Source organism: Heptranchias perlo, chromosome 4 (assembly GCF_035084215.1).
Source record: "Heptranchias perlo isolate sHepPer1 chromosome 4, sHepPer1.hap1, whole genome shotgun sequence".
Lineage (NCBI taxonomy): Eukaryota > Metazoa > Chordata > Chondrichthyes > Hexanchiformes > Hexanchidae > Heptranchias > Heptranchias perlo.
In genome coordinates, this window is record NC_090328.1 from 117,293,889 (window position 1) to 117,308,353 (window position 14,465).

Consider the following 14,465-nt stretch of genomic DNA (forward strand, 5'->3'; position numbering starts at 1 on the left):
GCTCTTTTGCAAGCAAATTTAAGAAAGGAAATGTTAAGCTATCCGAAAGAATCAATGGGCTCGATTTTAGGATCGTGTTTCCGGCGGGTTCCCAGTGGGGTGGCCCCGAAAATCCCGATATCCGGTCACGTGACCGGATCGCGACGAGATCCCGGCCACTTCCGGGTACCGCGCTGACGTGCGGGGCTGCGCGCGCAAGCCCCGCTGGTGGGAATCCCGCAGGCAATTAAAGCCAGCGGGGTTCCACTTGAGTGTACTTTCCTTGCTTGTTGTGGTCAGTTAATGAGCTGAAGCAGCTGTCAAAAGAGGAAGTGTGGGATTTTAGGTTCAAGGCAGTGAGCTTCACACACTGGGGGAAACATTCCCTCCTCAACCAGGCGTGTTGCAGCCAGCAGCCTGTGGCAGGTGCCAAGGTGCGCTCCACGGGGGAGAGCCCTCACCCACGCAGGAGGCCACCGCGTCACATAGGGCAACCCCTGCCCTCCACCACCCCCCGCCAAGCCAGAGGACAGACCGACACGAAACCGCAGCCCCAGTCCGAGGAACCACACACCTACCCTGCACAACCCCTCAGACCAACACCTGCCAGTTGGGTGGTGTGTGGAGACCCTCGGAGGACGAAGAGCATGACCAGCACCAGCAGCCTCGCAGTCCACGCCGTCCGCCACAGAGACGTGGATCCCCCCAACACGGTATTGTTGCACGCCCACCTGCACAGCAGGAGGGAGGGCTACCGCAGAGATAGACGCGTCGCAGAGGGCACTACCCTCGCCACAGGGTCCACAGACCGAGGCGCAGCTCCCCGGACCTCTCCGAGCAGCAGTGCACAGGGAGGCGCAGATTCGCTCGACATGTAGTCGTGGAGCTGCTCCTGGCTGGCCCCAGCACCAACTGCTTACCTGTCGCTGTCAAAGTCACCACTGCCCTCCACACCTTCTCCTCCGCATCCTTCCAGGGTGCAGCCGGCTACACCGCCGATGTCTCTCAGTCGTCAGCGCGGACGAGCCCTGCAAATACACCTGCACCTACTCTGCAGTAACACGATGGGTGGCATCAGTGGTGGGTCCTCATAGTGATACCCAGGAGCGGGCATTATTGGACACAACGGACAGGATTCGCGGAGACATGGCAGTGGTGGTGTCAATATAATGTGTGCTGTTTGTTGCTCTGAAATTCAATATAGGTAACACCCATGACAAACCCTCAGACACCCTTGCGCACCCCCTTCATGCTGACGAGACGTTTGCCTTACGCTGCCAACTGCACATATGTGATGCATGCCCTGTGGCTGCAGCACAGGTGGTGGCAGGTTGAGTGAGGCTGGCCGCGAGGGAGATGCACGAGAGGGTGAGTATGGGATGGAGCAATGAGATTGTATGAGGATTGGGTTGCCTGTTAGTGGCAGGATGAGTACTGGCGAGGTGAGTAGGTGGAGGTAAGATGAGGATGGGGTTTGAGTGGGTATGAAGGGTGATGTGACAGAATAGTGTTGGCGGTGCCGAAGGAGATGTGGGGTGGGGGCAGTGTTGTGGCAGACGGAGTGTAGGGGAAAGACTTCGTGTTCTCACTGCGGCTGACCTACTGCGGTCATTGCAGCGCCTCCTGCACTGTATGCAGGTGGGCGATATGTTGGTGGCGCAGGTGACCCCCTCTGCCACCTCGAGCCAGGCCTTCTTGGTGGCAGAGGCAGACCGCTTCCTCCCGCCCGCCGGGGGGAAGATCTGTGTCCTCCCCCTCCTCCTCACCCCATCTGATGATCCCTGGGGTGAGGCATCATTAAACTGGGAGCAGCCTTCCCCCTGGGCTGCTCCATGCTGCAATTTGTCCCATTGGTTGCAGCATCTGTCAGTGGAGGACTGCCCCTTTAACTAGAGAGCCTCCAGCTGACAGATCGCACTGCGCATGCGCAGCCCGACCGACGCGCAGGCCAGCGCCGTGGACCCCGGAGGAGCAGGTAATTGATTCCTATTAGTGGGTTGCCTGCCACGATCGCGTGGACAACCCACTAATTTCGCCGAGCGTGTTGACCACGCTCCCGGAGGACCACCCGCTGGGAACCCGCAGGCCTGCTAAATTCGAGCCCAATGTTTTAGCTAAAGTAAGTTAAATTTGTGTTCATTAATTTGCTGCTGCTATGTATCTCTGTCTGCTGCCTCTCTATCCAGCTTCTGCCTCCCCTCCTTTATCTGGCCTCCATTATTCATACCCACCCCCCTCCCCCCACTGCATAAAGCCCTTGTCGATCTCCCACCCACTCCGTGGCCACTGCTCTACTGAACTCCTGTCCTGAAGTCAACGGAAATAAAAATCAGGGAGATGTAAAATGGGCTGCCGACTCACTGTCACCCGTCTTTCACCGTCGCACAAAGTCAAGATGGGAGGACAAAACGTGCACAGTCATCCAACTCTGAATTAGCACTAGTGCAATCGAGTGACTGCCTTTCCTTTGCTATATTGCTCCCATTATAATACTGTGCATCTCATTTTCCACCTGCACTGCATTATGTTGCAATATGTATGGGCACAAAATGAGTGCACAGGATGACTGTAGAGATACCCTGCTGAGATCTAAAGTTAATGAAATGTGGCTGTTTTAGTTTTACAAATCATAAGGAGAACCCAGTATAAATGACAGCTTTATGGAATATTGTTAGCCTAGTCAATGCATTGAATTTTGATTGTTGCTCAAAGTTTTTTTTTAAATGGGTAAAGCAAAACATGAATCATGATGATGGAAGATTAACTGGGATTAGATCTTAAGGAATAGCTGGTTACCAATGTGCCAGGCAATGACCATCTCCAACAAGAGAGAGTCTAACCACCTCCCCTTGACATCCAATGGCATTACCATCGCCAAATCCCCCACCATCAACATCCTGGGGGGTCACCATTGACTAGAAACTTAACTGGTCCAGCCACATAAATACTGTGGCTACAAGAGCAGGTCAGAGGCTGGGTATTCTGCGGCGAGTGACTCATCTACTGACTCCTCAAAGCCTTTCCACCATCTACAAGGCACAAGTCAAGAGTGTGATGGAATACTCTCCACTTGCCTGCATGAATGCAGCTCCAACAACACTCAAGAAGCTCGACACCATCCAGGACAAAGCAGCCCGCTTGATTGGCACCCCATCCACCACCCTAAACATTCACTCCCTTCACCACCGGCGCACTGTGGCTGCAGCGTGTACCAACCACAGGATGCACTGCAGCAACTCGCCAAGGCTTCTTCAACAGCACCTCCCAAACCCACAACCTCTACCACCTAGAAGGACAAGGGCAGCAGGCACATGGCAACAACACCACTTGCACGTTCCCCTCCAAGTCACACACCATCCCGGCTTGGAAATATATCACCGTTCCTTCATCGTCGCTGGGTCAAAATCCTGGAACTCGCTACCTAACAGCACTGTGGGAGAACCTTCACCACATGTACTGCAGCGATTCAAGAAGGCGGCTTACCACCACCACGTTCTCAAGTGCAATTAGGGGTGGGCAATAAATGCTGGCCTTGCCAGCGACGCCCATATCCCATGAATGCATTTTTTAAAATGTTAATCTTAAAATTTCAGTTTGAAGAGGAATTTTAATCTTACTGGAGTCGGATCTAATTTGGACTTAAAATGGAGCAAGAAAGGTTCTTTAATAAATTTTAATGGGTAACATTCACTAATACTACTTCATTGATTTTTTTTTTTTGCTCTAATCAGCTCAGGTACCTATTTCAGGCACCTATATGCATGTTGTAATAGTGACCATACTGGGTAGGAGGCTTCCAGTATTGATCTGTTAGCTGATCTCAAGTTAGGAGGTGGGGGGTATGTTGGGTGGCGGCAGAAATCCAGGTTCTTGCTCCTGATTGGTGTCCAGTGACCCATGCTTAAAAATTGTGTGTGTGTGTTGGGTGCAGCGAGGATTCTCCTTTGCAGTTGCATGCCAGTAAATTTGGGAAAGATTGGGGCAAGAAAGTGGTTAAGTTGATTAACACAAATATTATGTATGCAGGTTCGTGATAAACAGAGGTTAAAAGTGAATGCAGTGTGTGCTCCTTCCAATTCAGCTGCAGGGAGACCACCTACGAGACCCATTCAAGAACTTCAGTAAGTAGTTTACATTTTTAATTGCATCTGGTTAAAATGTTTTACTTTTAAATTGTGTGAAATAAACAATAACTGAAGCTATTTATGGGGTTAAAAAATGTGTATTTATTTACTAATTTTGGCTGTTAATAATGTTGCTCTTGACATCTGACAGAAATAAGACCTTTTAAATAGAGAATATACATTTCTCAAAGAAAATGCTGATTTGTGTGGTTTTTTTTGCATTCTGCTTTTAGTTTGTTGTTCTTGACTAGTTTTAGAAAAGGCTTGAGAGATTTGCTCTAATTCTTTGCACCCCCATACCCTAAATGCTTGACTCCTTATTTGGAAATATATATAAATCTATTGGATGGTTTGCGATTTTCCAACACTAATGCTGTTTTGCATAAATTCCTTACTGTAGTAATCAAAATTGCTGAATAACTTCCGGTATTCCTATATTCATCCCATTTAATATTTTAACAGATCTAATTTGATCTGCTAGCATTCAAGCAATTCATGCAGGCAAAAATAGGCTGAATTTGGCTCTGTGCATCATTTTTTTAACACCCAGTGTTAAGCCTTCCGCTTAGGATCTTGCAGGTATTACAATATAAATCATTTTCATCTAAATCCTTGAATCTCTTCTCCTGTGTCTTGTATATTTCCAACTCTACCACATTACAGTACATAAGTATCTTTTAACTGGGTATGATTTGATTTGCTTTGTTTCGCTTTCTGTTTTTCTTTCATTCATTTTATAATCTTGTTTAACGTAATGGTCAAAGTAACTGGTAAATTTGATATGTTCATACTGCATAACTGTACAGTTTTATTAATCTGGACTGTTAACATAGCAGCAATCATTACTACTTGTTGGACAGATCATTTTTGCCTTTATTAACAAAAGTAAAAGTCTGTTTAATTTACATGATAGATTTCTTTCATCCTTTTCTCTTATCTTTTGTAAATCTTAATTTTCAACATTTTGCATTATTGTATCCAATTTAGCAGCAGTAACCTATCCTGTTTTTTGATAGAAATTATGGCTTTGTATCCTATTTGCGAGAGCTGATTGATGCACCCGAACCTGTAATGAGTTATCTGTGTGAGCAGTACAGAGTTTACGATGTTCCCATTGGGACTGCAAGGACCAAATCGATGATTGAAAAAGTATGTGTTTTTAATTGACCTTTATTATTAATGAGCATATGTAAAAGATGGACAGCAAAAGATCACCTCAATCATCGAGTCTGTCTGTCCCATTCAGCCTTTTTGCAACACGAGCTCCAATACTCACCACCACCCACCCCGGGCCACAAGCAGCCATGTAGTTTCCTGGTAGAGGGGGAAAACAAGATGTAAAAATAAAACCCTAAGCTAATTCAGAGAACAAAGAATTCTGGTTAATTCCTCTCCAACCCCAAAAGGCGATCAAAACCTAGTTTGGAGATAACAATGACCACGGGGTACATTACCCAACATCCCCACGTACCTATTGTATGCAGCCTCTGCCAGGAACTTGTCTAGCTCCCTTTTGAATGTTTGCAGTGAACCTGCACCCACTGCACAAACTAGCAACTCCTTCCAAAGGTAAATGATTCTGTGGGAAAAGATAAACTTCCTGACATCAAACCTAGTTCTAACTTGGGTAACTTGTACACGTTGTCCTCTCGTTCTGCCCAACTTACCTAATTCTACTATTAATAGCAACCAATGCCCTATCCAACCCAGGATCTGATCTGTCTTATATCATAACCTATTGTGTGTTATCATGTCAAAAGCTTTTTTGAAAATATACAACATCTACCATCATCCATCAACCACTTCGCACAATTCAAACAGGTTGGTAAAGCATGACCTTTTTTTCCAGAAGGCATGTTGCTTCTCCCTAATGATTCCTTCTCTGAAAAGGTGGTTGTATAGTGTGTTCCTAATGTTCCCTTCTAGCAACTTTCCTATAACTGATGTCAAGCTAATGGGCCTATAATTTCCCAGTTCTAACTTGTTGCCCTTTTTGAATATTGGCACAACTTGAGCCACCCTGCAGTCATCAAGAATGATTTGCGGGGGCTCTGACACATATATTCAGAACCTCTCTGGCCACAGGGGATGTGCCAGAGGACTGGAGAACCGCTAATGTAATACCATTATTCAAGAAGGGGAGTAGGGAAAATCCGGGGAACTACAGGCCAGTGAGCCTAACATCAGTGGTAGGAAAATTATTGGAAAAAATTCTGAAGGACAAAATTAGTCTCCACTTGGAGAAGCAAGGATTAATCAGGGATAGTCAACATGGCTTTGTCAAGGGAAGATCATGCCTGACTAATTTGATTGAATTTTTTGAGGGGGTGACTAGGCGTCTGGATGAGGGTAACGCAGTGGATGTGGTATACATGGATTTCAGTAAGGCCTTCGATAAAGTCCCCCACAGGAGACTGGTCAAGAAGGTACGAGCCCATGGAATCCAGGGTGCCTTGGCACTTTGGATACAAAACTGGCTTAGTGGCAGAAGGCAGAGGGTGATGGTCGAAGGTTGTTTTTGTGACTGGAAGCCTGTGGCCAGTGGGGTACCACAGGGATCGGTGCTGGGTCCCTTGCTGTTTGTGGTCTACATTAATGACTTGGATATGAATGTAAAAGGTATGATCAGTAAGTTCGCTGATGATACAAAAATTGGTAGGGTGGTAAATAGCGAGGAGGATAGCCTCAGTCTGCAGGACGATATAGATGGGTTGGTCAGATGGGCGGAACAGTGGCAAATGGAATTTAACCCGGAAAAGTGCGAGGTGATGCACTTTGGAGGGACTAACAAGGCAAGGGAATACACAATGAATGGGAGGACCCTAGGCAAGACAGAGGGTCAGAGGGATCTTGGTGTGCAAGTTCACAGATCCCTGAAGGTGGCGGAACAGGTAGATAAGGTGGTAAAGAAGGCATATGGGATACTTGCCTTTATTAGCCGAGGCATAGAATATAAGAGCAAGGAGGTTATGATGGAGCTGTATAAAACACTGGTTAGGCCACAGCTGGAGTACTGTGTGCAGTTCTGGTCGCCACACTACAGGAAGGATGTGATCGCTTTGGAGAGGGTGCAGAGGAGATTCACCAGGATGTTACCAGGGCTGGAGCGCTTCAGCTATGAAGAGAGACTGGGAAGATTGGGTTTGTTTTCCTTGGAGCAGAGGAGGCTGAGGGGGGACATGATTGAGGTGTACAAAATTATGAGGGGCACAGATAGGATGGATACTAAGGAGCTTTTTCCCTTTGTTGAGGGTTCTATAACAAGGGGACATAGATTCAAGGTAAAAGGCGGGAGGTTTAGAGGGGATTTGAGAAAGAACTTTTTCACCCAGAGGGTGGTTGGAGTCTGGAACTCACTGCCTGAAAGGGTTGTGGAGGCAGGAACCCTCACAACATTCAAGAAGCATTTGGATGAGCACTTGAAATGCCATAGCATACAAGGCTACGGACCAAATGCTGGAATATGGGATTAGAGTAGACAGGGCTGATGGCCGGCGCGGACACGATGGGCCGAAGGGCCTCTATCCGTGCTGTATAACTCTATGACTCTATGATTCCAGACTCCCAACGAGCTATTAAATATACAAGTATGGGGCTGAATTACCACAGCTCCTGTTTCTTTACGTAACCCCAGATAAATGATGTCTGGATCAGTAGCTCAATCTGATACAAGACTCCCCTATTCTGAGATAATTGTAAACAATTTTACAACACCAAGTTATAGTCCAGCAATTTTATTTTAAATTCACAAGCTTTCGGAGGCTTCCTCCTTTGTCAGGTGAACGATGTGAAACGTCACCTGACGAAGGAGGAAGCCTCCGAAAGCTTGTGAATTTAAAATAAAATTGCTGGACTATAACTTGGTGTTGTAAAATTGTTTACAATTGTCAACCCCAGTCCATCACCGGCATCTCCATATTCTGAGATAAGATCTGCATCTACTTTAGCACTTACTACTTCAGTGTTAACTACTCATCCCCCACACCCCACCCCCAAACAGAGTATTTTTCTAAGGCTCTTCAGAGAAGGAGACAAAAATTCATTTTGGGGGAAAGTATAATTTTATAAGTATGGCTGTATAGAATCAAAACAACATTGTAAAGATATATATCTTTTAAAGGTATTCCATTTACAATAAATAGGCAGCTCTGTTTATTTTGTTTCTTCAGTATGATAGTAACCCAGAATTTAATTGTTGCTTTGATTCTGATGATTAACAGAATATTGTACTAGTAATTGGAGTTCCTACGATCTAATGATATAAGCAAACCACCAGAGTGATCATACTCCTGTAGTTTACTTGTAATCAAATCAGAGATCAAGGAAGAGGCATATGCTTTTTGTAGTTAGCTCTTTTTTTGTTACAGGTGGTTTCACATTCAATGCAAGAATAGATTCTAAGAGACAATTACTAATCTTTTTGCACTGGCAAATCGTCATAGTAATCAAGCAGGTTACTGTTCACAGATTTTGGAGAAAGTTTGAGATTGATTATATTCCCTTGATCTGTATCAGTTCTGGTTGCACAATTTTGTTACGCCTTGTATAACTTCAATTTGCATGCTGTGCTAAAACATATTTTGAATTTCATAAAGAGAATACTGATCAAGAGGCAGGATTTGATTTTCACGGAAATGCTTTGTAGATTTGTTTAAACCAGAATGCTGCTGTGTGTGGGGCATACACCTACAAGGTAGAACCGGAGTAGACTACACCAGAGTGGATTTGCTAACAGTACTTACTACTTTGTACAGCGCTATAACACCATTATTGATTTTATACAGGTAATAAGAGAAACTCAGCTGCGTCAGATCTATACAGGAGAAGAGAGGTACAGTGTAAAGAAGTCCAGTTACTCAAATAAAATCATTTCAAGCAATACAGCATTAAGAGAGGCACAGTTTCTCACTGTTCAAGTGGATGTAGAGGAAAGAAGACGATTGGAGGATCAATCAAAAGTAAGTTTTTATACAATTATTGGCTTTTGGTATGCCTATGGAAGGTGAAAATAATCCTAATTCTGTTTTATGGCCAGGATATTATGGATCCCAGACACCCAATGCTCCAATTATTTGGTCTTAGAATGTTAGTCTTTTGTATAACCAATGCCACCATGTTCTGTAATGCCAATTTCTCCAAAATTGGCAGCTTGATATTGGGTAGTGAGATCATTTGGTGAGGTGACTTTGCACTGCTCTTGTACATTGGCTGCAGTATAGGGGCAATGGTGTGAAGATGCCATTTTTATCTTGTGTAACATCATTTAAAAAGTGCTGAGACATCTTGCTGTATCGTCTTGAAATTTCTAATATCAGAAAAGAACTGAGTATTACAATGACTCTTTCCTAACATTAGTGATTTCATTTGTAACCAGAGGCTGGAGAGCAGAACTGCATTGCACGATCTTAAGTACAAATACGGAGCACTGCTTTTCCCCAGTGTAACTGTGGTCAGGGCAGATAGTAGAACCACAGCCACCAAATACCCCAGTGATGCATTACTTGGGATATAAAGGACTGCATTTTCCCGCAATCCCGCCCGATATGGGGTGAGATAGTGATGAGAATCTGGTAGTCAGGCTTACCGCCACCTCACTGTCGTGACCAGGGTTTTCCCGCCCTTGCCAGGACTACCGTTGGCCATCCATTTCCTGCTCGCCGCATTTAAATGCTGGCAGAAAGGTGGGGCCCGGGTCTTAGAATCGTACAGCACAGGAGGAGGCCATTCGGTCAATTGTGCCTGTGCCGGCTCTTTGAAAGAGCTATCCAATTAGCCCCACTCTTTCCCCACACCCCCCCTCCTTTTCCCCATAGCCCTGCAAATTTTTCCTTTTCAAGTATTTATCCAATTCCTTTTTGAAAGTTACTATTGAATCTGCTTCCACCGCCCTTTCAGGCAGTGCATTCCAGATTATAACTCACTGCATAAAAAATAAAATTCACCTCATCTCGTCCTCTCGTTCTTTTGCCAATTATCTTAAATCTATGATCTCTGGTTACCAACCTTCCTGCCAGTGGAAACAGTTTTTCCTTATTTACTCTATCAAAACCCCTCAAAATTTTGAACACCTATTAAATCTCCCCTTAACTTTATTTGCTCTAAGGAGAACAATCCCAGCTTCTCTAGTCTTTCCCCATAACTGAAGTCCCTCATCCCCAGTATCATTCTAGTAAATCTCTTCTGCACCCTCTCCAAGGCCTTGACATCTTTTGTAAAGTGCGGTGCCCAGAATTTGTCACAATACTCCAGCTGAGGCCCAACCAGTGATTTTTAAAGGTGTAGCATAACTTCCTTGCTAGGAAGTAGGTCTCAAGCCTATTTCCCCATCAGCTCTCCCTAGTTGCTGCTGCTTCCCGGGACTGCCATGTGGGAGGTGACAGTAGGCCTGGAGTAGCACCACAAGGAGGAGAATCTCGTCCAAGATTACCAACTGATCACTTTAAATGTAAACGACTGATATAAATCTATAAAATGGTGGGGAAAAGTTTAGCTGAGTTAGATACTTTTGTTTTCAGTCTTGCCATACCATATTGTTTTCTACATATGTATTCACACTTTATAGTTTAGGCATTACTTGCAACTGGAGGAACACCAGACACACTCTACTGGTAAATTACAAAGTGTAGGTAAAGAAGACCTTGATCGCCAGTGGTGTAGGAGAAATTGGATTCCTTAGTAAAATAGAAATCTCTCCCCCTCTTTTGTTACTAAGTGATTCTATATCTTGGCTAATGATGATGCAAAATTTTTGTATCAGAATGTTTGATATTTTAATGTGTGTTAGAACATCAGGAAAAGTCCAGAACCAGAAAAGACCATTCAGAAGCTCATTGCTCTACTGTTCGGACTCACCTAGCCCCTTGTCAAACTGCATTTTGAACTCACCTAATACTTTTGACTCTACTATCGTACCTGGTAGATGTTCCAAATGTTTATTACTTCTTGAGTAAAATGTTTGTTTTCAAGATGTGGCAAATTGGATTTTGCCTGGATTGCCTAAACTAGATTTTTAACTTAATATTTCTGACCTACTAGATTCAGCATGTTTTTCTCAACAGTAAGTTTATCCGCCTTGAACCAGGGCTGGTTACAAAGGTGAATGAAAGTGTTTGTTAGTTAGTTACTCTAAGGGAGGATCATTACAAACAAACATTTTGGGCTATTGTGAGAAGATTGCGACACCCGAGGGCTCTGGTGTTAATCCATTCTACGGGCCAAATCTTACTGGAGTGGGGCATTTCAAGGTGTGTGCCATTGGTGAGACATTTTCCTGCACTCTTCAGCTGGAATATAATTTATGCCATAACTCGCTGGAAGACCTTGTATACAGTGGACCAATTATGTGCTGATATGACTACTGCAGAGAACTGAACGCTAATGGTACTGTGGTTTTCCTCCATTTAGATAGCTACCTTTTCATTTGAATGGGAAAGTTGAACAGAATGAGGAAACAAAAATAGTTAACGTAAGGCTGCAGAATATTATGAACCAGACTTGTACTTCATTTACAGGAAGTAACTGCAAATCTGGATGCAGTAGAATCGCGCATTGCTGAATTTTCTGAGACACAGAAACATCTCGAACGTAAAGATAATGAACTGAGGACAAAAAAGAAAGAACTTTTGGAGATGAAGAGCAAGAGAAGACAACTAGAACAAAAAATCAGCACAAAAAATGACAGGTATAGATAGGCTCTGCCTCACAGTGCCTTCAGATTGCTTTCTGTTGGATGCTATTTTCTGTAACCTGTCTCCAACCATGCATCTCTGTGTAGTCAAGATCCTAATAATGTCCATTCACATTTTATGCAAAGAAGGAAGGCAGCATACAAATTCTGAAATATTTTTAAAAACTGCTCAGTAAACTGACATTTACTCCCAGTCCAACAAAATAAAGCTGATTGCGATAAGCTAAATTTCTGGGTAGGTGTTTATGAAGGGCTAATTTACGTGGATTAGGTTTTATTGCCCTGATGAAATCTAGTGAGAAAAGTGGCAGGGGAACATAAACTAGTACATTCTGGAGTATTTTTTTTGTGTGTAAAGTTAAAGAAAAAAACATTTTATTAAACAGTTTAGTGAGAAAAGTTCTTTAACCTTACATATGGGAAAATGTACCCCATTTTGTGTGAATATTTTTTGTATTAGGATTGGCAGAGGTCACACTATAACATTTGAATATTCTTTGACATTTCCACTCCAAGATTTCTAAGTGGCTGCTTAAAATTTTTGTTGCACTTTGGGAGCATTTTTGTGCTATAAAATTGATAGCATTAATGTGATGACATAGAAAATAGGAGCAGGAGTAGGCCATTCGGCCCTTCGAGCCTGCTCCGCCATTCAATATGATCATGGCTGATCTCTATCTCAATACCATATTCCTGCGCACTCCCCATACCCCTTGATGCCTTTTGTGTCTAGAAATCAATCTAGCTCCTTCTTAACTTGGCCTCCACAGCCTTCTGTGGTAGAGAATTCCACAGGTTCACCACCCTCTGAGTGAAGAAATTTCTCCTCATCTCAGTCCTAAATGCCCTACCCCGTATCCTGAGACTGTGACCCCTCGTTCTGGACCCCCCAGCCAGAGGAAACATCCTCCCTGCATCCAGTCTGTCTAGCCCTGTCAGAATTTTATATGTTTCAATGAGATCCCCTCTTATTCTTCTAAACTCGAGTGAATACAGGCCGAGTCGACCCAATCTCTCCTCATACGACAGTCCTGCTATCCCAGGGATCAGTCTGGTGAACCTTCGCTGCACTCCCTCTATGGCAAGTATATCCTTTCTTAAACAAGGAGACCAAAACTGCACACAATACTCCAGGTGTGGTCTCACCAAGGCCTTGTATAACTGCAGTAAGACTTTGCTGCTGTAATTTCAGATCAAGGAAGTACTTAAAAGACTTGATTTTTTTTTTGGGCATGACCACATAAATTGTATTTTATATTCATTTGTCACACATATTGGGTAACTGTACTTGCTGCTTTTATAATTCTGGTTTGCTAGTCTTTGGTACAAGACTGCCTCCAAATACACATGGAAGGATTATGTGCCTAGCTTGAATTATGCAACTTCAGTGCAAAATAAACCTTAAATTATGCAACATTGGCGCAAACTATCCGTCAGACTGTAGTAGCTCGAAGTAAATGCTGCTGGAAGCTGGCTTCATTAACCAAACATTTTCTGCTTATTGTGCAGCGAAGTGATAATGTGCCGACATGTACACTAAAACTTCAACTTTTTTTTGTTGCACTTGTACATTAGGCTTGAAATCAGCCTTATTCGCCTTCTTTGGAAGGACTTATTACAGCTTCAGATAATGGGCATTGATGACAGACGAGTCAGTAACAATTGAAGCATCTTCTGAACGTTCCCTTGATAATTCTGCGTGGAGTTTGACTGTTTTGTCAGTAATTTATGTCAGTTATGAATCCGAAGGAGATTAACTATCAGAACAATTGCACTGGGAACTGTTAAAAGTTTAGTTGGCAACTTTAACCAGACTCCGTAGGGTTGGAATTGTTTTTTTTAGTCTTGTCTCTGCATACAGCATGAGTGCACTATAAGTACCGTCATCAGAACTGTAACATTGGCAGCAAATCATTTTGCTGAAGCAATGATAAGAGTCTTGGCACTTTGATGTTAACAGATGAGCTGCTGTTCACTCCTCGCATCTAACAATTTATTCTCAGTCTCAAGCAGATGGAGTTGGATGCTATCAATCTTCAAGAGGAAGAACAAAAAGCTAATGCGAAGATGAAGGCAATCTATACTCAAAAAGCCAAACTAGTATCTGAATTAACACATCTTATTAGGGTAAGTATTAAAGGAATTTGTGGTATTCAGTATCTTTACGCACAAAGAAAATTGCCCCCATAACTTCTCAATCAATTGAAGCAATTCTCTTTCACAAAATATGGTGGAAAAGTTTATGAAAAAAATGCATTATTTGTGAAATTCTGGTGGATTATGTTTGTTGCTTTGTTTTTGTAAAACAAAAATCACTGTCTTGTAGAAAATATTCAGCTATATGAGCAAACACAAATTTGTACTACTTCAGTAAAAGAATAATAAATTGAGGTCCTAAAGCACCTTGACATATGCAGAAATATATATTTGTACTCCATACTTTTTTAAAAATTACACCATGGGATATTAGTGTACGAATGCTACGCCTCGATTTTAAAATCCCTTCACGGCCTCGCCCCTTCCTATCTCTGTAACCTCCTCCAGCCCGACAACCCTCCAAGATCTCTCTGTTCCTCCAATTCTGGCCTCTTGCGCATCCCTGATTTTCATCGCTCAACCTTTGGTGGCTGTGCCTTTAGCCGTCTAGACCCTAAGCTCTGGAATTCCCTCCCTAA

The 14,465-nt window shown here is 43.5% G+C and overlaps 1 protein-coding gene across 3 annotated transcripts in view; it reads left to right on the forward strand.

Annotated features, from left to right (window-relative positions):
* The window catches only part of smc5 (structural maintenance of chromosomes 5), a 77,130-nt gene that overhangs the window by 40,762 nt on the left and 21,903 nt on the right, over positions 1 to 14,465 (forward strand). For all 3 annotated transcript variants that reach the window (XR_010962741.1, XM_067983528.1, XM_067983527.1), the window contains exons 12-16: positions 4,006 to 4,100; positions 5,120 to 5,252; positions 8,888 to 9,061; positions 11,615 to 11,784; positions 13,794 to 13,917. Coding sequence is in view for 2 of the 3 variants with exons in the window: in XM_067983528.1 (XP_067839629.1) it covers positions 4,006 to 4,100; positions 5,120 to 5,252; positions 8,888 to 9,061; positions 11,615 to 11,784; positions 13,794 to 13,917 (696 nt within the window). In the remaining variant the exon portion in view is untranslated. The remainder of the gene's footprint in view (positions 1 to 4,005; positions 4,101 to 5,119; positions 5,253 to 8,887; positions 9,062 to 11,614; positions 11,785 to 13,793; positions 13,918 to 14,465) is intronic.